Source organism: Budorcas taxicolor, chromosome 19 (genome assembly GCF_023091745.1).
Source record: "Budorcas taxicolor isolate Tak-1 chromosome 19, Takin1.1, whole genome shotgun sequence".
NCBI classification, from domain to species: Eukaryota; Metazoa; Chordata; class Mammalia; order Artiodactyla; family Bovidae; genus Budorcas; species Budorcas taxicolor.
Genome location: NC_068928.1, coordinates 9,553,824 through 9,581,303, shown reverse-complemented (window position 1 = coordinate 9,581,303; position 27,480 = coordinate 9,553,824). Strand labels below are relative to the sequence as shown.

General features: G+C 37.2%; 1 protein-coding gene across 1 annotated transcript; it reads right to left on the bottom strand.

Annotated features, from left to right (window-relative positions):
• Positions 1 to 380: 380 nt before the first annotated feature.
• On the bottom strand, positions 381 to 27,480 carry RAD51C (RAD51 paralog C). The gene is made up of 9 exons (XM_052658586.1): positions 27,363 to 27,480; positions 25,150 to 25,408; positions 23,658 to 23,824; positions 21,390 to 21,523; positions 13,628 to 13,759; positions 7,777 to 7,843; positions 7,001 to 7,061; positions 1,106 to 1,166; positions 381 to 497 (listed from the first exon to the last, which is right to left on the bottom strand). The coding sequence occupies exons 1-9, from the start codon at positions 27,478 to 27,480 to the stop codon at positions 381 to 383; spliced, it is 1,116 nt and encodes a 371-aa protein (XP_052514546.1).

The following is a 27,480-nucleotide window of genomic DNA, read 5'->3' as shown; positions in this document are numbered from 1 at the left end:
TCTTCCTAGAAATGTCTAGGCAACTGGCAAAGAAATTAGGGGAAAAAACAGTCTGAATAATAAATTCAGATTAGCCACACGAGATCACCTTTCCACATTTGCAAAACACAATACCTGTAACATCTCTACTCAATGTTATTAACAATGAAAACAGGGTCACATATAACTATAGAACACTGCTTAATTTAGAAGAACTCTTTCAGAGAATCATATTTGTTAAGTAGTTTCACTTAGTATAGACCTGATTTGTTCATTCACCATCCACTTAATATATAGACCTAACTCATTCATACCTTAGCGTGTTTATACTCTAAAGTAAGAGTCTACTACTCGTAAACATTGCATCTCTCATAGCCTCAATACATATGTATACTTTGAGACTACTCTTTGGATTCCTGTTCTTCCTCTGAGTCCCGCGATCGCTTCCGGGAATTCAGTGAACCTTCTGTTTGCAATGAATATGCAGTAGCAACAACAGCATCTCTAAATCCCTGAGGCTGCAAGATGAAAAAGTATACAAGTATGCTTTAAGAACATCTAAAATAACAACTGGTCTTCCAAATACTTTAAAGTAATAAGAGACCTACTTTATTCTTGGGATAGAAGTTATCAACCACAGTGAGTGAAGAGGATAAACCTCAAAGACAGGTGTCCAAGCCAGGACTATACTATTTTTATCTAGAGTCTCTTATGTATTTACTTATACATACACATATGCAGAAATAATAGAGCATTATAAAAATAATCTCTAAAGGGCAATCCTAACAAACTTTATGGTAGCTTTACTGGAAGAAGTGAAAGGAAGTATCCCACATGCCACAAGGCACGGCTGAAAAAAAATCTTTAATATCCTGACATTACCCAGGACATGGAACACACTATCCTACAAATAAGTATTTCCTCTGTTCTTAAGAATAAATTTCAGTTCAATTGTGACTATTCTTTATATATACTACTATTTTGGGGATAATGTTCTAAACATCAAAATCTGTTCTCAAATATGTTCACTGCCTACAGAAGTTAATAGAAGCAATTTGTAAATGCTTTCTTCAAATAATTACTGCCCACTAACACCAAAATCCCACTCTAATCAAGTAATACTGACTGTGATCTGAAATGGTACTGTAGATTCCTTCTGGCTTGGTGATTTGTACAATGTCGCCAACCTGCTTAGAGAAAAATAAATACAAACACATGTCTTAATTAGTTCAGATGACTGAGTTCATAATTTAAATTTACAGTTTTTCATTATAATTCTATTATTTTGTTGTCTAAGAACACACAAAGAAATATAAAAAACACTTCCTTAAAACAATAACTATATATATAATATATATAACTATTACATATAGTAACAATAGAATTGTTTGCATAACTGAAATTTTAAAACAACCTAAAAAGACAATGACTAATTCAAATAAATTATTTTATGCACGACAAGATACTGTTACATGTAAAATAAGGTGGAAGAAAATATTTAATGAGATGGGAAAATATTAATAATATACAAAGTATAAGTTATACTGTATGATCCCACATTCATGAGTAAGCTTGCATACATATTTTATAGAGAAAAATTACTAGAAGACTACAACCACAAAGTTAAGTTGCTATTACAAGGTAAAGGTTATTTTTTTGTTTGATTATCTATATCTTTCAAACTTTCTACAGTAATTGTGTATTTTTCATGTATGAGAAGCATTAAGAATTTCTTGGTATACAACTGAGGAACACATACTCATTATACTAATACAATCAATCTAGGAAAACACGTTCTTTCAAAATGAGTATGTTCAGAAAAATCATTGTCATAACAGGACAAGGTCTGATTAGGTACAATTTTATTGTGTACTCTAAAACTGAAAGCTCAAGGTAGTTGAGAAATAAAATTCTAAATTCTTATTACCTATGCTCAAATACCATAACAGCAACAAATATAGCTGACCCTTGAACAATGCCGGGTTAGGCATACCAATCCCTCTGCAATCAAAAACCTGAATGTGCATGCATGCTCAGTTGCTTCAGTGGTGTCCAGCTCTTTGCAACCCTATGGACCACAGCCTGCCAGGCTCCTCTGTCCATGGGATTCTCCAGAAAAGAATACTAGAGTAGGTTGCCATGCCCACCTCTAGAGGATCTTCCCAACCCAAGGATCAAACCGGAGTTTCTTATGTTTCCTGCTTTGGCAGGCAGATTCTTTACCACTAGTGCCACCTGGGAAACCCCCCAAATCCAAATACTCTGCTACAAAAATGAATTGATTGAGCTATCCAACAGCAGAAAGGTGAGAGAGACTTAGGACTCAACTCCAGTTCTTTTAATTCCACATATTGTGATCTCACTGGCTTCCCTCATAGCTCAGTTGCTAAAGAATTGGCCTGCAACGCAGGAGACCCAGGTTCAATCCCGGGGTCAGGAAGATCCACGGCAACCCACTGCAGTATTGCTGCCTGGAGAATCCCATGGACTGAGGAGCCTGGCAGGCTACAATCCATGGGGTCACAAGAGGTGGACACAACTTAGTGACTAAACCACCACCACCAAAATGAAAATACAGAAACTATATTTATCGAAAATAATACATCTATAAGTGGACTCATGCAATTCAAATTCTTGTTCATGGGTCAACTTTACGAGCAAAAACTTTTAAAGTGCCTTTAAAAAATTACTTTAGAACTGATATAACTTATTCACAAAAGTTCAAGGTAGAAGCTACAGCTCAAGTGTCTGACAGATGCCTGGATAAACAAAATGTGGTATATACATACTATGGAATATTAGTCTTAAAAAGGAAAGAAATTCTAACATCTGCTGAAATGAACCTTGAAGACATTACACCAAGTCAAATAAAGCCAGTCACAACAAGAACAATATTGTATGCTTCCACTTATATTAATGAGTGCCTAGACTAGTCAGATTCACAGAGACAGAAGGTAGCATGGTGGTTGCCAGAGGCTGGTGTCGGGGGAAAACAGGTAGTTACTATTTAATAGGCATGGAGTTTCAGTATGGAAAGATGAAAAAGTTCTGGAGATGGATGGTGGTGATAGTTGTACAATAATGTACACTTACACAGTTAAAATGGTAAATTTTATGTTATGAATACCTTAACACAATTTTTAAAAACTGATATAACTGTACACAATGAAGATTCTAAGTTAAAAGAAAAATCAGACTTTCTTAAAAGATTATTTGTTTACATATAATATAATGTTGATTTGTTTTCAAAGATAATTTACAAAGGCCATTTTTGTTTATCGTCTGTTAGTCTCTCGGTTTTGAAACTGCCCTGCTCCTCAGGCATAATTCAAAAAGAAGCAATTAGAGACCATCATCCACTCACTAGTTTTTAGGTTTGTTCTTTCAGGATGAAAACAGAAGAATTAAAAATGTCATCTTTGTAACTGCAATTGTATGCATAAATAAAATAACTGCAAAGTAATATGTAACATAAGAATGTTATGTTAAGGAGTTATGTTCTGTTAGTTCTGTTAGGGAGTGAAATCATCAACTTTTATGATGCTTTAGGGTTGACTGTCTATCTTTAATGCAAAACAAAACAGGAAAAATAGAGGCACCTCCTTAAAATTAAAAAACTACACATTTTGATCCAATAAAACAAAAATTAGCTAATCTTCTGAAAAATGAGTATCTAAATCACCTCATATCACCATATGTCCAAAAAGGTACCCAGTATATCCGACTTTCCTGAGAAAATTATTAAAAAGGAAATAAGCTTTTAAGAAGCATTTACAAGCTTATTAAGAATACTACAGTCAAAGGGACATTACGTATTCAGGTGGAAAAATCTTCCTCGAATTTCTAGGTAAAAACAAAATTTATTTCATGTCTGCATCTCAAGATATCTTTTTAAACAACAAACTGAACTGAAGAATCACTTGGCTCATGGCCCCAGCTGAGATGAAGCTTAACATATGGCTGAACTGCATAGTTTAGGTCAGGAAGAAACAAGACAGAAGCACAGTTTGTGCTCTAAAGCTGAGACACATATGAAACAGTGTGTGGGGGTGTTGATGTATTACTCCACTCTACCACCAGATCTTCTTGGCAAAGCACAGTATAATTCTGAACAATCTTGGCCTCATATTATCATGAATATGCAAATTGGAGGAAAACCCACACAATATACAGGACAGAGACAAAAGTATTTCTTTTAATAACTGTTGAAATGTTATTCTGTTACTAGCCAAATGGTAAAAATTCTGGTGAAGAACAGGGACTGGGGCATGAGATGGGACACTGAAGTTCAATCTCAATATAAATCTGGCTAGTCAAGGTTTTCATTTTTCTGCTCAGACTAGAAGTGTTCATTTTTATAAACTATTTTCCCCCAGCATGAATTTATATTTCCATCCTTTCAAGACACTATATTTTAAAAAGTATACAAGATTTCATGCAACTTTAATAACTTAAAGATATCTAATTTCAAACAATGAATAAAACTGTTGATTTTATTAAATGAAGTCAACTACTTCTGATTATAACAAAGTATGCATACTACTTATCATATATCCACAGCCTAGGAAAAAAAGCAGTTTGGAAAAAAAGGTTTTTACCTAAAAAGGAGGATAAGATGTACCTTCAGATTCACTAGCAATCAATGCAGTAATATAATTACTTTCAGGAAACAGCAATTATAGGAGAAAAGGAATGGCCTCTTATAAAGCCAGCTATAAAATGTGGATACTGTACCTATGTCATAGTTATTTGTAAAATGAAATGAAATTTTATGTATACACACACAGAGAGTACTTAGTACAATAAAGAACAGTTAATATTCAAAAAATGGTAGCTGCTACTTTTTAATCTTCCTGGGCCTTGATCTTCTCACTGTTAATGATAATAGCTACAGAGCCTTCAAAGAGTTACTGAAGGACTCGCAGACATAGAGAAAAACTGAGTGGTTACCAGTGGGGAGGGGGAGAACAGCAGTATAGGAGTAGGGGATTAAGAGTACAAACTATTATGTACAAAATAAGCTACAAGGATATACTGTACAATACAACAAATATAGCCAGTATTTTAGAATAACTTTAAATGGAGCATAACCTTTAAAATTTTTGAATCATTATATTGTATATCTGTAACATATAATATTGTTTATCAACTATAGTTAAATTTGGTTAAAAAGAGATACTGAATGGATTATATGCAATGTTGTATATAAGGTACACAGTTAAACACCTAGCACAAGCAAGCCACTCATTAAAATAGTACGACATGTAAGAAAAACATTCCTAGAGCAGTAGGTTTCTGTTAAATCTATCTATTCAGTGTCAGCGTTCTACACCACTAATTTCTTGGGAAGGATTAGTAAGAGGCTTAAGCCATAAAATGGTTAACGCTGAAGAAAGTAAGCATGATTTTCCGACCATGCTCAGTTGTGTCCGACTCTTTGTGACCCCATGGACTGTAGCCTACCAGGCTCCTCCCTCCATGGGATTCTCCAGGCAAGAGTACCGGAGTGGGTTGCCATTTCCTTCTCCAGGGGATCTTCCCGACCCAGGGATTGAACCCGGCCAGGTCTCCCACATTCCAGGCAGACGCTTTAACCTCTGAGCCACCAGGGAAGCCCATGCTAACTTCTAGGATTTGACAAAGGAAAACTTCTCCTTCTGATGAGTGCATAAACAGATGAAAGAAACAGAGGAAAAGATGGAAGAAGTATCTTTCTTTACTCCTATTTTTCTCTCTTCTTAGATGTATTCTGTTATTGAGTATTTAATACTAGAACAGTAGAAGACCACTGTAGTACACTTGCTCAAGGGGAATTTCTAAAAACATTTAAGTAGTGAGATGTACTTTACAGAAAACCTCAATCTGGAAAAATATAAACAATACGTTCAAAAGACTCTCATCTGGAGAACTGTTGCCAAATCTTTACAATAGGGTTTGTCGCTGAGAAAAGAACTGCTTTTGTGAATTCAGTATACAATGACCTATTTATAGAGTTGGGGGATGGGAGTCAATAGCAAAGCACTATGCATTATGGAGGGAAAAAAGTTACCTGAAGTCTTCGGAAATGCCATCTTTCAAAGCAACAAACTGCATGAACTAGTTACAAAAGATGTACAGAGATGTAATCAGTTCTGCTATGAGCTCAGGGTCAGTAAGACCTAACTTGGTCAGGCTTGATTTTTTTCACTTTGTACAAGAATGAAGAAATGCAGATAAAGAAATAGTATATCTGACCAAACCCAGTATGTGTTAAAGCAATCCTTTTTTTCTTTATCCACATGCTGTCTCAATTTCCCCATTTTATTGGAGCATTTCCAAACCAAGTTTTCTTGGTTATACCAATTAATTTCAAAGCAGAGAGGCTGGCATAAATCTGACATTTCTAGGCTCCAAAGCTTTCAATTGCCTATTTTGAAGAAAATGAAAAGTGGTTTGTTCACTTGCTTAGTAGCTTTAAAAACAAACACAAAGGTTTCATGCTGCCATAGTTTTATTTTCAAGAATAATACTTGTGAAAGGCAAGTAAGTAACTGGATAACAAAAGTAGGGTAGGGAAATATAAAAGAAAACAAGAATAGACACAATTTCATATAAGAAATATATTAAGAAACTTAGAAAAACCATCCTATTTTCCACATAAATTAAAGTCCTAAGGCTAACCTCAAAAGTTTTCCTTTTGTCCTGATTTTACTCTTCTTTCAATCCATTCCAGGAACACAGAGTACTCACCTCCCTCTGCATGGTTAATAAATGGTACTTGATTTCAAAGAGCTTTAGAAGGTGGCATTCTTTGGCCACCTACTCATTTCAGGTGCACCCCATCATTTAAATATTCCAAAGAACTTCCTATGTAGCTAACTGTGCGGTATAACAACATGTTTTTATGCCTGCTTTGGGTGATGAAGGCAATAGAAGCTTTATTTCATGGGGCACTGTAGAGAGCATCTAGCTCTAAGGAATTGATAAATGTTCAGTGTAATTTACCCAATATTTAGAATCACTAACCTGTTTCTATACTGACCTTTGCTTTTGGTCCCAATGAAAGATAAGCCGTATTGTAGCAGCATGTCCCCAACTTTCCCCTGAGGGAAAAAGAACAGGATAACTGACTAGATTCTAAGTCTCTCAGAACGCCTCTGACCAAAAACAATTTTCCTTTACTCAATTTAACATAATGAAAGTATATTTAGTTTCAAAAAACCAGGCACATGGCTAACATCCTGAAATTAATAGATTTTTACCTATCCGTGGAAACACTGCAGAGCATTATCGCTACCCTCGACCTGCTTTCAGAAAACTCAATCTATTTGTCAATCTTCCTTATCAACAGGCTTACTGACATATTTTGACCACCAGAAGAAAAGCAAAACCTCTGACAGAATATTCTTAAAGATTTTAGTAGAAATAAATCTTGAAGCACTGTGTCCTAATAAAACCATGAGTAAGGTTAGAAACAGAGTCATAACCTGAGTTATTCATTATAGTGTGATTTGTATTTAAATGGATTCACCCCTTCTCCTGTTAAGAGTGTGTGATTTCTGAGAACAAGAATCATCTTATGAATACTTATACACTATGGACCTGACACAAGAGTTGCCAGAGAGTAGATGCTCAATAATTGTTAAACAATTGAAAGGATGAGTCAGTATCTCAGGGCACTGTGTTCCACGCTAAGATTTATCAGCAAATAAGAGAGAGTCTTCTCTGCTTTCATGGAACTTACAATACTCAATAAGCATCATACCAAAGAGGTAGAAAAAAATGTATTTAACTACAAATGTTGGATTAATTGCCTACCCAGTGCAGGAACCAGCAAGGCCTGATTTCTATCAAACTTCGTTGTCATCTGATTGGTTAAAATTACCTACAAAAGCAAAATATGAGAAAATTAGGTGAGTCTCCCCCCAAAATTACAAGGTCTAAAGACACCATGTGTAAAAACTTAATAACTAGGAGCAGTGGAAACAAGGCAGTCTGTATTCTTTATCACTATTGCCTCTCTAGAATATATTTATTCAAAGGAATATAAAATCCTTAATAAATCTCTGGCAGTCCAGTAGTTAAGACTCCGTGCTTTCAATGCAGCTTGGCCACGGGTTTGATCCTTGGTTGGAGAACTAAGATCCCACATGCTGCATGGTGTGGCCAAATTAAAAAATAAAATCCTTAATAAAATTAACTCAGTGTTTATACTGTTAGGGGAGAGACAGTATTACCATTTATGATTTTACAGGAAAAAAAAAGAAACCGAGGCAAAGAATGAGAAGACATCTAAAATCATATAGAGAGCACAGTATAATTAAAAGAACTAGGAAAGAATAAAATCCAGTAACAGATCAAATGACCCCAAATTATAACTATACTAGACTGCTCAGATAATAGAGACACAGGTATTGTCTTATTCATAGATGGCCTCAAGGCTAACGATATTGCTAATTCTTTTACATATAGTGGCCTACAGAAAAGATAATATATTTAAAAAGATATCAATTTTATTTTTTTGGTTTATTTTTTGGCTGCACCACATAGCCTGTAGGATCTTAGTTCCTCAACCAGGAATCAAATCTGTGCCCCCTGAAGTGGAATCTCAATTCTTAACCAATGGACCACCAGGGAAGTTCCACGGGATAGCAATTTGAAAGCAGAGACAAAATGTGTTTAAGGCTAACTGAACACAGTTAAAAGTCAGATTATCTGGCACCTTCTCATCCAAACTTCTCCAGAAACAGTTATTTTAAATATTGTTCCACTATAGATCTTCTCTCCAGAAATAAGACAGATACTACTGCAAGCTGAAACTGGTAAGAACTTCTAAAAAAGCAATGAGAAAAGATCAAAAAAAAGTCACCAATTCTTTAAGGAAACTGAGAAAGAAAAGGCTATTTGGCTGTTCCCACCATAGTGATCAACGCCCTAAAATTTTTATCTACAAAGGAGAAATCTGTGATCTAGATTTCAGTCAGGTACAAACTGGATGACAGCACCTTCCTCTAGTCTCTCTCCTCTGAATGGCATAGTGGTCTTCCCATGTGTTACCTTACTCCAGGTATTTTAGAACAAGCTAAGTAGGAACTTAAATTGGTAATTAACTGAAATATATGTCTAACTGGCATCTACAACATGTTGCATAATACTCTTTACATACTACCAAGTGTTTAATCTTTAGCAAGTGGGATATTTACTTACACCAATATGCCAGGAGCCAGCATGGGAGATCCCACCCATGACAAGGTCATGCAGGACTCGAGGGACTCCCTGGGCCATCCCACCCATGACAAGGTCATGCGGAAAAGTTCTGATTAAGCAAGGCCTCAGGACTCGATGGACCCCCTGGACCTGCTCAAGCATCTACCCCCAAACCAGAATCGGTCTGTCTTACTATTCTATGTCTTTCACCAGCTCTTCTGACATTAGCAGGGGGCTGTCCTCCACCACCTTTCTCTGGTAAGAGTTAACTTAGGGCTTCAGTTAATAAATCTCCTGGGCATGAAAGGAGTGTTTCAGACCCCCTGTTAGCATTCTAGCTTACTTGGCAGGTTTATCCAGACTCTTGCAACATTGTTGAGCCTATGCTTGCTGCCAAGTTCTCACATCACTTTTCCATTGTGTTCCTGGGAGTGCATATAGTTGAGATGTAGAAATAACAAGCAGTATCTTTAGCATTAGCAACATTAGACTTCGAGTTAATAAGTTCTTTCTTTGCTGTAACCTGCTGAATTGTTGCTCCATAAAAATGTAACTCTGTACTTTAAGGGTGATGCAGGCTAAAAATTTAAGAAGAAACACTTTAAGGGAAAATTATTGTTCTGGCTGACCAACATTTATCAAAAAGAGGTCATGGAATATCAACAGGCCTCCAGGACAGAAGATGATGTACAAAAAATAAGACTCTTACTGATACTGATAAAAGTTATTACTGATGGAATGTTGAGTTGACTCTGCATTTTCCACCTTGCTGTATGTACAACTCGGGGATAAAAGCCCCGAGGAAAATAAAGTAAAATGGGCCTCGCTCACTGAAGGTTGGTCACCTCATGTCATTCTTTCCTTATCTCTTTCTCTATCTTTCTTCATTCGCCGATGTCGTCCATCCTGAGGATATCCCTGGACTCTGCTGAGGCTAGACCTCGGCACCAATACCTTTTGATTAAAGGTGCACTATTCAATTCTGCAACCATTAGCCATATAGCTTTTAAAAACTAAATTAATTAAAACTAGAAATTCAGTTCTTCCACAGCATTAGTCACATTTGAAGTGCTCAACAACCATGCAACTATTATATCAGACTGAGCATTTTCATCTTTACAGAAAGTTCTATCAGACAACACTGCTTTACAGACTATTACACATCTTACACATTATCCACTACACACCTTGAGGCAAATGTAAATAGACATATTGGCTTACCAGTTGTTCAACATCCCAAAATCAGAATTTGCATCACTAGCAAATATTTATAAAATAATTAATACTCCTTCTGCAAAAATGTTGGGTTTACCATGATATAAATGAAAGTTATTGTGTAATTTGTCCAAGCTCTTAAAGAATGAGTCCTGGGACCTCCCTGGTGGACTAGTGGTCAGGATTCTAGGCTTTCCCACAAACTGTGATGGATGGTGCCAAAAAAAAAAAAAAAAAATGCATCTTAAAGTAGTGAAGTAATAATCACTTTGAAATTATGAACTTCAGTGCTTTAAGAATACTTCTGCTGTCCAAATGTCCTTAAATGAATGAACAGATAAACAAACTGTGGTATACAAAGCATACTGATACATGCTACAACATGGATGAACCTTGAAAATATTATGCTAAGTGAAAGAAGCCAGACATAAAAGATCACATATTGTATGAATTTATATGAAATATCCAAAGGCAAATCCATAGATACAGCAGACTAGTGGCTGTCAGTGGCTATAGAGAGGGTGCAATGGGAACTGATGGGGAATGGGTATGAAAGCTCTTTTTGGGGTAGTGGAAATGTTCTAAAATTAGATAGCTGTGATGGTTGCACAGTTCTGGATACACCCAAATGCACTGAGCTACACTTTAAAAGGGCGAATTTTATGGTATATTAACTATATCTAATAGGGCTGTTAAAATTTTTTCTGCTAAAAAATAAGTGTATCTCTAAAAGGTAAACTATACCTCAAGAAAAAAAAAGTCTATCTTCTATTTTAGCCACACACACAAAAAAGGTATAACTGGAATCTAATCAGGAGGAAACATCACAGAAACCCAAACTGCAGAGATATTCTCTAAAAGTACTGGCTTGTATTCTTAAAACACAGCAATAGCACAAAAGTAAAGAAAGGCAACTAAAGAGATATGACAAGTTAAAAGCAATATGTGATTCCAGCTGGCAAACTGAACTGGGGAAAAAACTGTTATGAAGGACATCACTGAGATAAGTGACAGAACTAAAATATGGATTAAATATTAAAGTTGCATAATATTAAATGTCCTAAATTTGATAGCTATACTCTGGATACCATATGAGACTATTCTCATTCTTAGGAAATATATACTAAAGTATTATTAGATAAGTGGGTATGATGTGTGCATATATTTTTAACAGTTAGAAAAATATACACATAAACTCTGTGTGTGTGTGTGTGTGTGTGTGTGTGTGTGTGTACAGAAAGAGAGTGGGGAGAGAGAATAAGAATGAAAAAGCAAATCTTGGGAAATGTTATACGGGAATTCTTTATACTATCCAAATCAGCAAAATTAATTTTATCTTTTCCCCACTGAACTATAAACAACAACAAAAAAGAATTCCCATTCACTGATGCACAGAACATACTTTGGAATACACTTTCTGGGAGCAATTTGCTAATACATAACAAAATGTTTAAAAATAGAGATATCCCTTTTGGCTTAATATTTTCAGAAGTAATTGGACACATGGACAAAGAAGCATATATTAAGTTGTTGACTCTAAACAACGGGCGACATTTCATGTTGTATAGACTACTCTTTTTTTTTGCAGTGGTGGCAGGGAGGAGCTGCACTTCACAGCTGGCGGCCCCTCAGCAACCTGACCAAGGAATGAACCTGCGCTACGGCAATGAAAGCCTAGAATCCTAACCACTAAGCCACCAGGGAACTCCCTAGATTACTTTTTTAATCAGAAAAGATGACGCTCTCTTAAAAAACAAAAGCAAAAACCTAAGCAACTATACAACCCATTATCCTTGAGTGCCCCCTACTGGGGACTCTTCACTAACACAATGCTAAATTACAAATTGGGCTTCCCAGGTAGCTCAAGGGGTGAAGAACCCGCCTGCCAGTGTAGAATGGTTTGATCCGCGGGTTGGGAAGATCCCCTGGAGGTGGAAATGGCAACCTTCTTCAGTATTCTTGCCTAAAAAAAAAATCCCTTGAAAAGAGGAGCCTGCCTGATGGGCTACAATGGGGTCACAAAGAGCTGGACACGACTGAACATGCAAGAAATTACAAATTAATGACAAGAAATAATTCAAGACAGGACACCATGTTCTGGGCATATGCAAAGAAAAAAAATTAAAAATTAAAAAGAAAAAAATGTACATTTTGAAGTGTGTGCGTGTGTGTGTGTGTGTGTGTGTGTGTGTGTGTGTGTGTGTATCAGTGGTGGGATGAAGCTGCAGAGAGGGAAGTGCAAACAGGCAGTTAAAAAATAAGTTTTTACCTCACTCCTTTTTTATCTCTTTACTTCTGAGCTCATCTTTACCTCTCTCCTGACATTACATATCTGGAAGAGTTAGCTCCTCCTCTAAATATCTAGGCCGTTAACACAATTTTTCTACCCAACTGAGTGTGTGATTCTACATTATGTATTAATCAAAGACTCAAGAATAAAAGAAAAATGGCAATGTTGGAAGAGCTTACCTGAGAAACATCAAGTATATTAGAAAGAAAACAATGTAATTATCAAAGGAGGCATTTCTTTATCAAACAAAGTCCATTTTTATAATTCAGCATCTTAATTATGCTTTTTACTTCCCGGAAAACTGATACACAACACTCCGACTAGATTTAACTTGTTTTACAGAAACCAAACTGAAACAAAACTACATTTACAATTGTACACTGGGGCTTCCCTGGCTGTCCAGTGATTAACAATCCACCTGCCAATGCAGGGGACACGCATTCAACCCCTGGTTTGGGAAGATTCCACATGCTGTATGGTAAGTTAGCCAAAACTACTGAGCCAGCACTCTAGGGCCTGCAAGCCACAAGTACTGAAGCCCACGTACTTAGAGCCTGCGCTCTGCAATAAGAGAAGCCACCACAATGACAAGCCCTCACACTACAATGAAAAGTACCCCTGCTTGCTGCAACTAGAAAAAGCCCATGTGCAGCAACAAAGACAGCCAAAAATATGTATAAATATTAAAAAAAAGAACTGTACATCCATATTATTTGCTTTCAGTCAGACAAATTTTATATTTTGCTATTTCTAGATTTTAACATTTAATTTTTGTGTTTTTTTTTGTCATATTGCACAACATGCAGGATTCTAGTTCCCTGACCAGGGATCAAACCTGTGCTCCCTGCACCAGAAAAGTAGAATCCTAACCACTGAACCACCAGGGAACCCCTTACATTTGAACATTTTATATAATCGCGACCTTATAACAAAACTTCCTTTACTACTAATACTTACAGCTAATCTGTGGTTGTTTGCAAGGCTGATCATCTGTTGGGCTAGGCCATTTAATAATCGAGTACGAAGGGACAAGTCATCTAGGTCATGACGAAATGGAAAAGCGATACCATCCACTATCACTAATCGAACCTAATTACAAAAGAGATAATGATATTAGGTTTGGTATCTAAAATAAAATAAAAAATGGCAATCACAAAGCAGAGTGCATTACAGAGAAAAAGAAACAAAATTTTAAAATTTAGCGTTCTATTTCCTACTTTCCAAAGACTTTATTTTGGTCAAGTAGAAAGCTATTCAGTGCTTTCTGCATTAGTCACCAAAAGTTAGAATAAACTCTAGTCTGATAATTTATCATCTTAAAAAAACAATTCAATAAAAAAAAGCAATTACAATTTTCTCATAATTTGCCACTATACCCAGTTTTCACAGAGGTGGACCAATAAAAAATACTTTTAAAATCTTAGTAAAATCAATTTTTCAATTAAATGTCAATTTTATCTTCAGGATTCCTTTTATGTTAAAAAAAAACCCTCTCAAATATCAAATTATAAAAGATTTTTCAAATGCTTAATTTTTGGTATATTTTTCTTTAATTTAAAATACACTATAGGGCAACTAACCATTATAGAATTCAGCAAGAGGCAAGTTTGTTTTGAATTCTAGTCAACAAAGTTTACTTACAGATGATAAACATTTTCATGACAGTTTCATTTCTAATAGGATCTAAATAATGGCTCCTATGGTGAAGTTAGAATAATATATAACCTAAGATCCAAGAACAAACAGAACCTGGAAACCAATCCAATTGTAAACAAAATATGACAAAATTATATATTTTTTATAAGGACTAGGCAAAAGGAGAAGCTTTTGTGAAGCACTGTCTTAGTAAGTTGTTCTTATATATTTCATTCATTACTTCATTCAACAAATATTTGACACCTACTATATGCTAGTCACTGTTCCATGGACTGGGGAACAAGAGACAAGATCCTTGATCTTTTGGAGCTTATGTTCCAGTGGAGTAAGTAAGTAATTTGTATGCAAACAAAAATATGAATAATTTCTTTTTTTAAACTCAATAGATTACAAAGGATATAACTCAGCACCATATGATCCAGCAATCCCACTCCTGGGCATGTATCTGGAGAAAACTGTAATTCAAAAGACACATGCATCCCAGTGTTCATAGCAGCACTATTCAAATAGCCAGGACAGGAAAACAGCATAAATGTCCATAAACAGATGAGTGGATAAAGAAACTGTGGAGTATATATCTGTGTATAATGTGTAAACATATACATTCAATGGAATATTACTCAGCCATAAAAAATGAAATAATGCCATGTGCAACAATACAGATGGAACTAGAGATTATCATACTAAGTGAAGTAAGTCAGAAAAAGACAAATATCATATGATATCACTTATGTGTATAATCTAAAACATGACACAAATGAACTTATTTACAAAATAGAAACAGACTCACGACATAAGAAAAAACATGGTTACTCAGGAGGAAAGTAGTGGAGAGATAAATTAAGAGTATGGGATTAGCAGATACAAACTACTATATATAAAAATATTTAAACAACAAGGTCCTACTGTATAGCACAGGGAATTAAATTTACTATCCTGTAATAAAACATAAACAATAAACTGTGGAAAATTCTGAAAGAGATGGGAATACCAGACCGCCTGACCTGCCTCTTGAGAAACCTGTATGCAGGTCAGAAGGCAAGAGTTAGAACTGGACATGGAACAACAGAGTGGTTCCAAATAGGAAAAGGAGTACGTCAAAGCTGTATATTGTCACCCTGCTTATTTAACTTATATGCAGAGTACATCATGAGAAACGCTGGGCTGGAAGAAGCACAAGCTGGAATTAAGATTGCCGGGAGAAATATCAATCACCTCAGATATGCAGATGACACCACCCTTATGGCAGAAAGTGAAGAGGAGTTAAAAAGCCTCTTGACTATAGTGAAAGAGGAGAGCGAAAAAGTTGGCTTCAAGCTCAACATTCAGAAAATGAAGATCATGGCATCCGGTCCCATCACTTCATGGGAAATAGGTGGGGAAACAGTGGAAACAGTGGCTGACTTTATATTTTGGGCTCCAAAATCACTGCAGATGGTGACTGCAGCCATGAGATTGAAAGACACTTACTCCTCGGAAGGAAAGTTATGACCAACCTAGATAGCATATTCAAAAGCAGAGACATTACTTTGTCAACAAAGGTCTGTCTGGTCAAGGCTATGGTTTTTCCAGTAGTCATGTATGGATGTGAGAGTTGGACTGTGAAGAAAGCTGAGTGCCGAAGAACTGATTCTTTTGAACTGTGGTGTTGGAGAAGACTCTTTAGAGTCCCTTGGACTGCAAGGAGATCCAACCAGTCCATCCTAAAGGAGATCAGTCCTGGGTGTTCACTGGAAGGACTGATGTTGAAGCTGAAACTCCAATACTTTGGCCACCTGATGTGAAGAGCTGACTCATTTGAAAAGACCTTGATACTGGGAAAGATTGAGGGCAGGAGGAGAACGGGACGACAGATGACATGGTTGGATGGCATCACCGACTCAATGGACATCAGTTTGGGTAAACTCTAGGAGCTGGTGATGGACAGGGAGGCCTGGCATGCTGTGGTTGATGTGGTCGCAAAGAGTTGGACGTGACTGAGTGACTGAACTGAACTGAATAAACCATAATGGTAAAGAATATGAGAGAGAGTATGTATATATATGCATAATTGAATTACTTTGCTCTACACCAGAAACTAACACAACATTGTAAATCAACTACGTGTCAATTAGAAAAAATGTAAAGGACATAATTCAGGAATAGTCAGATGGAACAGATGCATAGAGAAGGTATGGGGAAGGGACACAGCGCTTCCAAGTTCTCTCCCAGAGCCATTCTCCTAGCACTTCCACAGGTTCACCAACTCAGAAGTTCTGAATAAGATAATTTATGATAATGTCAGGGGCTATAAAGAAACTCAAACCAGGTGAAATGACAAATAAGTAGGTGGTGGGTTGAGGCAAACTTAAGACTAGATGTGAGGAGACATCAATAAAAAGGCAGGCAATAGAACTGACTCCTGGTGGAGAAGGAAATGGCAACCCACTCCAGTACTCTTGCCTGGAGAATCCCGTGGACAGAGGAGCCTGATGGGCTACAGTCCATGGGGTCGCAGAGTCGGACACGACTGAGTGACTGACACACTAAATTGAGGAGATACTTGATGGTGCAAGAGTACACTGTATCTACTCTCCCATCCTGCAGAAAGCAGGATGGGGCAGGCAGCACCTAGAAGGCAGGATGGCGCCCCCCACCCCCATCCCTTCTGGAAGTCTTGGGGCCTCAGTGCCTGCAAGAGCTGGCCTCGGGCAAATAAAAGACTAAGTTGTTTAAAAAAAATAATAAATTAATTAATCATTAAAACAAAAAAGAACTGACTCCAGGATAAGGACCTCTAGGAGAGAAAGACAACTCACATATATTATGAACAGGAAGGTCAAAGGCTCTAAGACACAAACAGGTTTGGTATGTTTAAAAGTAGTGAGGAGGAGCGATAGGAAATGACAGAAAGGAATAGTGGTGTGCTGAGGTCAAATGCTACAGCTCTTGAGCCAAGAGCTAAGTTTTTACAAGTTTTACAAATCCATCATCAAATATAGTCTTCTGTAACAAACTATACAAATTTATGAGTAAATGAATTACATTAAAATATGGATGATAAATACTGAAAACCCATCCCTCCTACATTTTACTATTATCTATGCTCTTAAGGTTATGTACATCTGTTTTACCTTTATAGTGGAAACACTACATAATGATGTACACGGTTTCTTCTCTACTCCATGTCCAGTGACATACTTGAAATCAGCTATGATAGGAGTATTTTCTACATGGAAACCAGCAAGCAAATAAGCTACAGATCAAGATTTGATTTGTTTTGCTGTCTAGACTTCTAATAAAGTGATGGAAAAAAATGTCATAATCAGATTGATCTTAAAAATGTGTCTGTAGGGAACAGACTAGTGGTCGCCAAGGGGGAGCAGGATGAGGGAGGGGTGGTCTGGAAGTCTGAGACTGGCAGATGCAAACTATCAACATTATACGTAAGATGGATAAACAATAAGGTCTTATTGTATAGCACAGGGAACTATATTCAATATGCTTTGATAAATCATAACGGAAAAGAATATGAGAATATGTACAAGTGAATCACTGCAGTACAGCAGAAATTAACACATTATAAATCAACTATACGTCACTAAAACTTTTTCTAAATTATTGTGCCTATATCTATTACATTGCGAACTACACCAAAAAATTGAGGAAATATGCTACTACTTCTGGAAAATGAATTCAATAACTAGGAGTGATCATTAAATCAAAAGAAGGAAAATGCTGCCCAGGAAAATACTATAGAATTACATGTTTGTGTTCTGGGGTATTTGTAAGGGGTCCCAAATACCAAGGGCATCCAAAGACCTCTCTGCTCAAATCAGAGCAGGTACATATCCTAATCTATAATGGAAGAATAGAAATGAGTCTATTCCCCTCTCCACAGTACAGATTTTATCGAAACTGGCTGAATTGCAAACATCTGGACCTTCTGCTAAGTAGTAACTGTCACACTGATGACTTTTCTCCTCCAAGTTTAGAGAGCAAGTTCCTGAATACACTCTGGTGAGTTTCCTTGATCTATCAATATGGAGATTATCCTAAATAATGGAAAGTCAATGAATGACAGAGTTTGAGAGGGTAGGATAAAACAAGCATTGTCAAAAAACAAAAAAAAAAACCCAAGCATTGTCATTCAACTCAAGTTGTCATTCAACAGCTGAAATTAAAAAGTTACCAACGTGAATTTCTTTTCTTTTTGGCCTCACCCTGTAGCTTGCGGAATCTTAGCTTCCAAACCAGGGATTGAATGTTAGTTTTCTTAGCAGTGGAAGGGCAGAGCCCTGACCACTGAACTGCCAGGGAATTCCCCATAAAATAATTTATAACCAGAAATAAATGGTTACTAGAGCTTATCAATGAATGTGGTTAAGCTGCAAGATAAGAGATTAATACACAGAAATCTGCTGCATTTCCATACACTAACAACCAAAGATCAGAAAGAGAAACTAAGGAAATAATCCCATTTGCTGTCTCATCAAAAGAATAAAATACATAATAATAAACCTACCAAAAAAAAAAAATAAACCTACCTAAGGAGGCAAAAGATGTATACTCCAAAAACTATAAAATGCTAATGAAAGAAACTGAAGATGACACAGATGGAAAGATATATCATGTTCTTACACTGGAAGAATCAATATTGTCAAAATGACTACGCTATCCAAGGTCATCTACAGATTCAATGCAATTCCTATCAAATTACCAAGGGCATTTTTCACAGATGTAGAAGAGAAAAAATTTTAATGTGTAAGGAAACAAAAAAGGCCTCAAATAACCATAGCAATCTTAAGGAAAACAGAGCTGGAGGAATCAGGCTCCATAACTTGTGACTCTACTATAATGATACGGTAATCAAAAACGTGTGGTGCTAACACAAAGACAGACTTATAGATCAATGGAACAGGACAGAACACTCAGAAATAAACCCATGCACCTACAACCAATTAATCTACCATAGAGGAGGCAAGAGTATTCATTGAAGAAGATAGTCTCATCAATAAGCGGTGCTGGGAAAAGTGGGACAGCCACATGTAAAAGAATGAAATTAGAACATTAACACCACATACAAAAATAAACTCAAAGTGGATTAAAGAGCTAAATGTAAGACCAGATGCTATAAAACCCTTAGAGGAAAGTACAGGCAGAACACTCTTTGCCATAAATCGGAGCAATGTCTTTTTGGATCATTATACCTCCTAGAGCAATGAAAATAAAAATAAACAAATGGGACCTAACTAAACTTAAAAGTTTTTGCATACCAAAAGAAACCATAAACAAAATGAAAAGACAACCCACAGAATGGGAGGAAATATTTGCAAATGATGTGACCAAAATATATTAATCTTCAAAATATACTAACAGCTCATGCAGCTCAATATCAAAACAAACAAACCAATCAAAAAATGGGCAGAAGATATAAGTAGAAATTTCTCCAAAGAAGACATAAAGATGGCCAAAAAGCACATAAAAATATGCCCATTACTAGAGAAATGTATATCAAAACTTCAATGAGGTAATCAGCTCACACTGGTCAGAATGGTCATTATCAAAGTCTGCTGCTGCTGCTAAGTCGCTTCAGTCATGTCCAACTCTGTGCGACCCCATAAACGGCAGCCCACCAGGCTCCCCCATCCCTGGGATTCTCCAGGCAAGAACACTGGAGTGGGTTGCCATTTCCTTCTCCAATGCATGAAAGTGAAAAGTGAAAGTGAAGTCGCTCAGTCGTGTCCGACTCTTAGCGATCCCATGGACTGTGGCCCACCAGGCTCCCCCGTCCATGGGATTTTCCAGGCAACAGTGCTGGAGTGGGGTGCCATTGCCTTCCTTATCAAAGTCTAGGAAAAATAAATGTTGGGGAAGATGCAGAAAAAAGGAATTCTCCTACATTGTTGATGTGAATGTAAATTCCCATCCTAAACCAATATCCTAAACTTGTACTCTAAAGAACTAGAAAAAGAACAGCAAACTAACCCTAAAGAAAGTAGAAGAAAGTAATACACATTAAAGTGGAAATAATAAAAACAGACAAAAGAGAAACAATTGGAAAAATCACTGAAATCAAAAGTTGATTCTTTGAAAAGATCAACAAAATTGACAAGCCTTTAACTAAAATAACTAAGAAAAACAGAAGACGATGCAAACCACTCCAATCAGGAATGAAAATAGGGACATTACTACCAACCTTATAAAAATAACAATTGAAGAGAATATACTAAACAACTGTATGCCAAAAAATTAGATAACCTAGGTGAAATGGACAAATTCACTGAAAGAAACAAACTACTAAAACCTGCTAAAGAAACAGAAAATCTGAATAGATTTACAATAAGTAAACAGACTGGGAAGTGACAGTCACTCAGTGGTGTCCAGCTCTTTACAACCCTATGGAGTCTAGCCCACCAGGCTCCTCTGTCCATGGACTTCTCCAGGCAAGAAGACTAGAGTGGGTAGTCATTCCCTTCTCTGGGGGATCTTCCCAACCCAAGGCTCAAACCTGGGTCTTCTCCATTGCAGGCAGATTCTTTACCATCTGAGTCACCTGGGTAGCCCAAAAGAGACTGAATCAGTGATCAAAAGCCTTTCAATAAAGAAAAGAACAGGAACAGATAGCTTCATCAGTGAATTCTATAAAACATTTAAAGAATTTATACCAATCCTTTTCAAACTACTCTGAAAAGTAGAGCAGGAAACTTTCTGACTCATTTTATGAATCCAGTATTACACTGATACCAAAGCCACAAAAAGACATCTCTAGCAAAGAAAACCAGAGACCGGTGACAGACACAAAATTCTCCATAAAATACTAGCAAATGCAGTCCTTTAGTATACTGAAAGGATTACATACCACGACCAAGCGAGATTTATCCTTAGGAGTACAAAGGTAGTTTAATATGAAAATCAATCAATGAAACACGCCAGATTGACAGAGCGATGGCGGGCGGGGGGGAACCCACATGATAGTCTCAATTGACTCAGAAAAAGCATTTGATAAACTCTAACACCTTTCATGATAAAAGTAATCAACAAATTAGGGATAAAAAACAGCCTGATGAAGATGGAGCCATACCTTTGAGTGTTCTGAAAGGAAGTCTGAAAGCAGATAAACTTGCGCCAGTAGTTCTGTGTAGTCACGACAACGAAAATAATAAATATGGGAAAGAATATTTTCAAGAGTGAAATCCTGCAAAGCCTTTGGGTGCTCTGAAATAAGTAACAAAACAATCTTAAAATAATTAGTTTTACCTGTCATCTCACAAACTATAATTTCAAAATTCCTGACCTCTTATTTTCACCTTTTCCACTGTTTCCTTATATATTATGCTATCCAGAAATTGTTTGTACATATAAAGACTAGAGTTTTAACGTCTATGTTTCCATATCTGTTACTGCCTTCCATTGAATAGAAGTATCATAATGGAATTTCTTCCTTGTTTTTTGCATAAGACTCCAAATTAAGAGTTAAAAGGAAAAATGTTCAAAGGAAGCATAATTTTCCCTTAAAAGCCATATCATAATTTTATATTTAAGTAGAAATAATGATATAAAATTCCCTTAGATTGAATTTTTAAAAATAACCAGATTGGTTCTGTACATATTTCAGAGAGAAACTAGCTAAAAATCATTGCATTTTAAAATGTACTTAAGTTTTAACACTGAAATAAAAAACAATAAATTAAATTTCAGAGAACACTGCCTATTACAAATATATATTTAGGAAATTAATTTTTAACCAAAAAGTTAAAAACTTAAATCACATACCAGTCGTTAAGAACTATATTCCAGTGCTACATCCACAATATTTACAATAAGATCCTAAGACACTATTACAAATTACACCTGTGACATGGATAGCTTGATGGACTTTCAGTAGACATATTGGTCACTGGTTAAAAAGGACACCTAGTACTCCAATGCAAATAAAAATATCCAGCTGATTATATTCATTTAAAGGGAATATAAACATTTTATGAAAAACATTATGTTTTTTAACATTTCTAGAGAAAATAATAAGGACCACACATCCAAAAAATAAAATACAATAAACCGAAAGAAAACAGTCAAACCAGAAACCATGTAATTTTATGAGTAACTCCTTGGACTGCAAGGAGATCAAATCAGTCAATCCTAAAGGAAATCAGTCCTGAATATTCATTGGAAGGACTGATGTTGAAGCTGAAACTCCCAATAGTTTGGCCACCTGATGCGAAGAACTGACTCATTGGAAAAGACCCTGATGCTGGGAAAGATTGAAGGCAGGAGGAGAAAGGGACGATAAAGGAAGAGATGGTTGGATGGCATCACCGACTCCTTGTACATGAGTTTGAGCAAGCTCCGGGAGGTGGTGATGGACAGGGAAGCCTGATGTGCTGCAGTCCATGGGGTTGCAGAGTTGGACACGACTGAGCAACTGAACTGAATTGAATACAAGAACTCGAATACAAACTACCTTTAAAAAAACTTTTAAGCAAAACACTGTATTTCCACATAATAAGGACAAAAAATCTTCCCAACACTTTAACAGTACAATTAATACAGTCGAAAGTCAATTACATACTATGCAGAGCCCTATAAGGTCAATTGGCTTAATGTTCCAAACATTTCCAGACATGATTTTTCAAGGTCACCCTTGGTTTTCGGAAAAACCAGTACAAAAGTCAACATACACTGAATACATTCAGACAACCTTTACTTATATTAAGGTGTCCAACACCACTAGCTTACACCTGGCAGGCCAGAGCATGATGATTTGAAGTCATACATTAACATACACACAGGTTTTCTCCCAGAGCTCCTGCAGTAAAAAGTGAGGGCCATATAAGGTGAAGAAGAGGCAACTCCAGGTGCAGCATTTTCAATTTGTAAGAGAAGTATGAGTTTTTTGCTAGTACACAGTCAAGTTATAAGCTTCATGTTCTAAAGTGAAAGTGAAAGTGAAGTCGCTCAATTTTAAGACTCTTTGCAACCCCATGGACTGCAGCCTACCAGGCTCCTCAGTCCATGGAATTTTCCAGGCAAGAGTACTGGAGTGGGTTGCCATTTCCTTCTCCATTCATGTTCTAAGTGGTCTCTTATTAAGGCTTAAAAGTAAAAGCCCCTCAATCCTGCCCGACTCTTTGCAACCCCATGGACTATACAGTCCATAGAATTTTCCAGGCCAGAATACTGCAGTAGGTAGCCTTTTCCTTCTCCAGGGGATCTTCCCAACCTAGGTCTCCTGAATTGCAGGCGGATTCTTTACCAGCTGAGCCACACGGGAAGCCCTATTAAGGCTTGAGATGGATACAAATGCAAATTACTTTCATTAAACTGAAAAAAGAGCACTTGGCTAACTTACCTTCTCCCATTTGTGTTCCTGCTATAAGCTGCAGGTGCTGAATGCAGGCAGTAGCAAGGTCTACCACTCTATCAACCATAAAACTCCCCTCTGTATCAATAAAAACTGCTTCACCTTCCACTCCTCCAAAACATTCTGGTATCTGCACATCTACCGCCAGCTGCATACTGTCAAGAGAAAGAACTGAAATGACCAAATCATTATAATCATCATCAAAGCAGTGCTGTTCAAACTCCAGATCACTAACCTTTAAATACCAGTAAATATTTTATAGGCATAAACATACTCTGCAAGGCAACAGAAATGGTTGACTCTCCATAGTTCCAAACATATGTCAATCAGTTGACGCAAGGATTAGGGGGAGGGTGTACCTATAAAACCACAATTAAGGATTCTTTAGTGGGTTTTCTTAGGCTTCTGGGTACAGACTTTTTTCTTATTATAAGAAGTCTACTTTCAAACATTTGGCTTTCAAATATATTCTCAGGAGTTAATTCTATAATAAGGTAGAAGACTGCCTGTTTACCCCACTGACCACACTATCCTGTTCCAAAAAGAAACCCTTTTTAATATCAAAATAATTGTATCAATTTATCAAGATGGGGTGAAGTAAGGCAAATACTGGTTTGTTTGATGCACACATACATAAAATTAAGAGCACATATATGCTGGGCTTCCCTGGTGGCTCAGTGTTAAAGAATCCGGTTGTCAATGCAGGAGACGCAGGCGATCCCTGGTCGGGGAAGATCCCACATACTGCTGAGCAACTAAGCCCGTGCACCACACTATTCAGTCTGTGCTCCACAGCCCGGGAAGCACAACTACTGAGCTCTCGAGCCACAGCTAGTGAAGCCCACACACCCAGAACCTGTGCTCCTCAATAAGAGAAGCCACTGCAATGAGAAGCCCACGCACTGCAACTAGACAGTAGCCCCTGCTTGCCACAGCTAGAGAAAAGTCCGAGCAGCAGTGAAGACTCAGTTCAGTTCAGTCGCTCAGTCGTGTCCGACTCTTTGTGACCCCATGAATCGCAGCACGCCAGGCCTCCCTGTCCATTACCAACTCCCAGAGTTCACTCAGACTCACATCCATCGAGTCAGTGATGCCATCCAGCCATCTCATCCTCTGTCGTCCCCTTCTCCTCCTGCCCCCAATCCCTCCCAGCATCAGAGTCTTTTCCAATGAGTCAACTCTTCACATGAGGTGGCCACAGTACTGGAGTTTCAGCTTTAGCATCATTCCTTCCAAAGAAATCCCAGGGCTGATCTCCTTGCAGTCCAAGGGACTCTCTCAAGAGTCTTCTCCAACACCACAGTTCAAAAGCAGCACAACCAAAAATAAAATGATTTCTTTAAAACAGAACTTACCGTTAAAAAAAAAAAAAGAGCACATACATGCCTTTTCTGGTCTCCTAACTGTATACCTGCCACACAATACTCTGCTATTTTCATAAAATGTTAGTAAGCCCACCCTTAAGGGGAGAACATTTTACCATAGTTGTGTTTTTCCAACACCTGGTGCGCCACAAATTTCTGTTGTTTTGGTTAAGGGTATTCCACCCCCAAGAATATTATCCAGTGCTGAACAGAAGGTAATTATGAAGTTCTGGGTATGCTCCTGTTCAAGAAGTTCCAGTGCTGTACACTTCCTGCCTGACTCAGCTGTAACAGAATAACTTGTTTTATTTGTAAGACATTCTCTTCTTATAATTTGCAGAGTTTCTAAGGCTTCTTCTTTAGATATCCCAACTTCTGAAAGAAACAAACAAAAACACTTGATTTTAGAGATTTAAAACAGTCTAATACACCACTGTCTTTATTAATTTTAATTTTTAAATAACAAGAGTGATGCCGAGAGCAGAGAAACATAAAAATATAACATTTGATTATTTAATTTTTCAAGTTAATAAAGGCATTTATTTTTCTTAGTCTTCACATACTTAAAAGATTTATCTATTACCTGAGAAACAGAATTCAGAAACCTAAACCCCTAAAGCATTTCTGAGTACCTACAAGAGTATCTCAAAGGTAGAAATAAAAATGTCCTTTTTCCCCTTTTGGTCCTTTTACTATCTCTTTGGTCTTTTGCTATTTCTTTGGGTTTTATGAAGCCATAATAAACTTGTTCTCGTAAGGTATACAAATTATTTTTTAGGAAATAATGAAAATTGCCTTTTTGCCTAAAACTAGAAGCGTATTTAAGAAGTACATGTGTGTGTATTATTCATAGTGAAAATTTTTCATGAAAAATTCATGGATCACTGCAAACTGTTTAATAAGGAAAGTTATCTGATGCACAAATAGTTCAAACAATAATACACTTATGCTTCCTCAACTACATAACTTCATTCCTGACAACATGGCCTGAAAATGCAAAGTACAAAACAAGCTGCTTATAGAAGAAATAATTGTGAGGATGGTATCACTCATGAGTGTGATATATTAGTGCTTAACTGGGTAAAGCTATGAACTATCAATCTGATGCTAACAAAAGACAAAAATGGTGGCCATTCTGGAGCGGTTAGGACTCTGCACTCTCACTGCCAAGGGCCGGACTGAATCCCTGGTGGGGAAACTAAGATCCCACAAGCCCCGTGACCAAAAGAAGAAAAACAAAGACAATAATGGTGCTAAAGAAGTGAATGTTCTATACAATCTAAGAGCCTTAACTCTGGATTTCTTAGGTCTGTCAATCCTGACTGCATCACAATGTAGTCATTATGCATAGGCAAGTTACTTTTTTATGCCTCACACTTTTCTTCTATAAAACGGGAATGAAATACCCATAAAACCTTGGAAGAACGCGGAGGCCATCCAAAATGCTCAGTAATTGTTAGCTATTACTATCGTTTAGATAAAAACCAACCTGTTGAGAGAAAATGAGCCCATCAAAGGTTGAGGGACACAGTCTTCGGTGTAATATTTAAGACAAACAGTAACACTGGATCTATAACATCTGTTTTCAAGTGGAGAGTTGAAACCTTATTTTCCACTGTTAAGGGTAATGACTGTTCCATCTCAGAACAGTTCTGCGCATACTGTAGTGTAAGGCGCACAGCGAGAGCAGAGTGACAGCAGCTTCACTTCTGTTTACCTCACGGGGCAGTGGTTCCCACCAATTTATAATCTACAGGGTTCCGTAATGAGGTTCGGGTTTTTTCTCAGTGAATTACATGAAGAAAAGTGACGTCTTTTTTCTACTGCTTTCTCCAGGTTCTGGTGATTCTACTCCCTTTCTCTTAATTTATCTCATCCTATCACGAATCGTGCATTCCTTAAATTGAATCCCTGCCCCTTGGATTTTGGAACAGTGAAAACAGCCATTTGAATTCCAATCCTGGCTGCACAACTTCCTAGCCCGCTCATAATGAAAAGTTACTTAGCTTCCCCTAGCATCAGTTCTTTTCCATACATATTGGATATAATAAACCACGTTAAATGGGTTCTTTTGAGTGTAAATGAGAGATTCCTCGGAACTTTCAGCAGGCGCTGGTAGAGAAAGCAATTGGTGAATATTTCCAAGACCACAGTTCTAACCATTCAAATCACTCTTAAGCGAAATCGAGGCTCTGTTTCGTGCTGTAAACGCGGCGGGAGGCGGCAGAAGACTCTGACCGATATAGTGCTGAAGCCTGAAGACCGAACAGAGATGGAGGAGGCACCGACGGCGGCCAGCGTGCCTCAGCTTGTCGTCAGGAGTCGTTACCTTTGCTGAGCTCGGAGGGTTTCACCTCTAGGAGTTCCTCAGCAGTCTGGAATCCTGCAGACGCCAGCTTCACTCGCACGGCCGGGGACAGCGGCAAACTCACTAAATCCCGCTGCAT

Coding starts and splice junctions, on each gene's coding strand:
- RAD51C (XM_052658586.1), bottom strand. CDS start 27,480: ATGCAGCGGGATTTAGTGAGTTTGCCGCTGTCCCCGGCCGTGCGAGTG. Junction 25,409..27,362: donor ACCCTCCGAGCTCAGCAAAG/GTAACGACTCCT, acceptor TGTTTCTTTCAG/AAGTTGGGATATCTAAAGAA. Junction 23,825..25,149: donor GTTGGAAAAACACAACTATG/GTAAAATGTTCT, acceptor TTCTCTTGACAG/TATGCAGCTGGCGGTAGATG.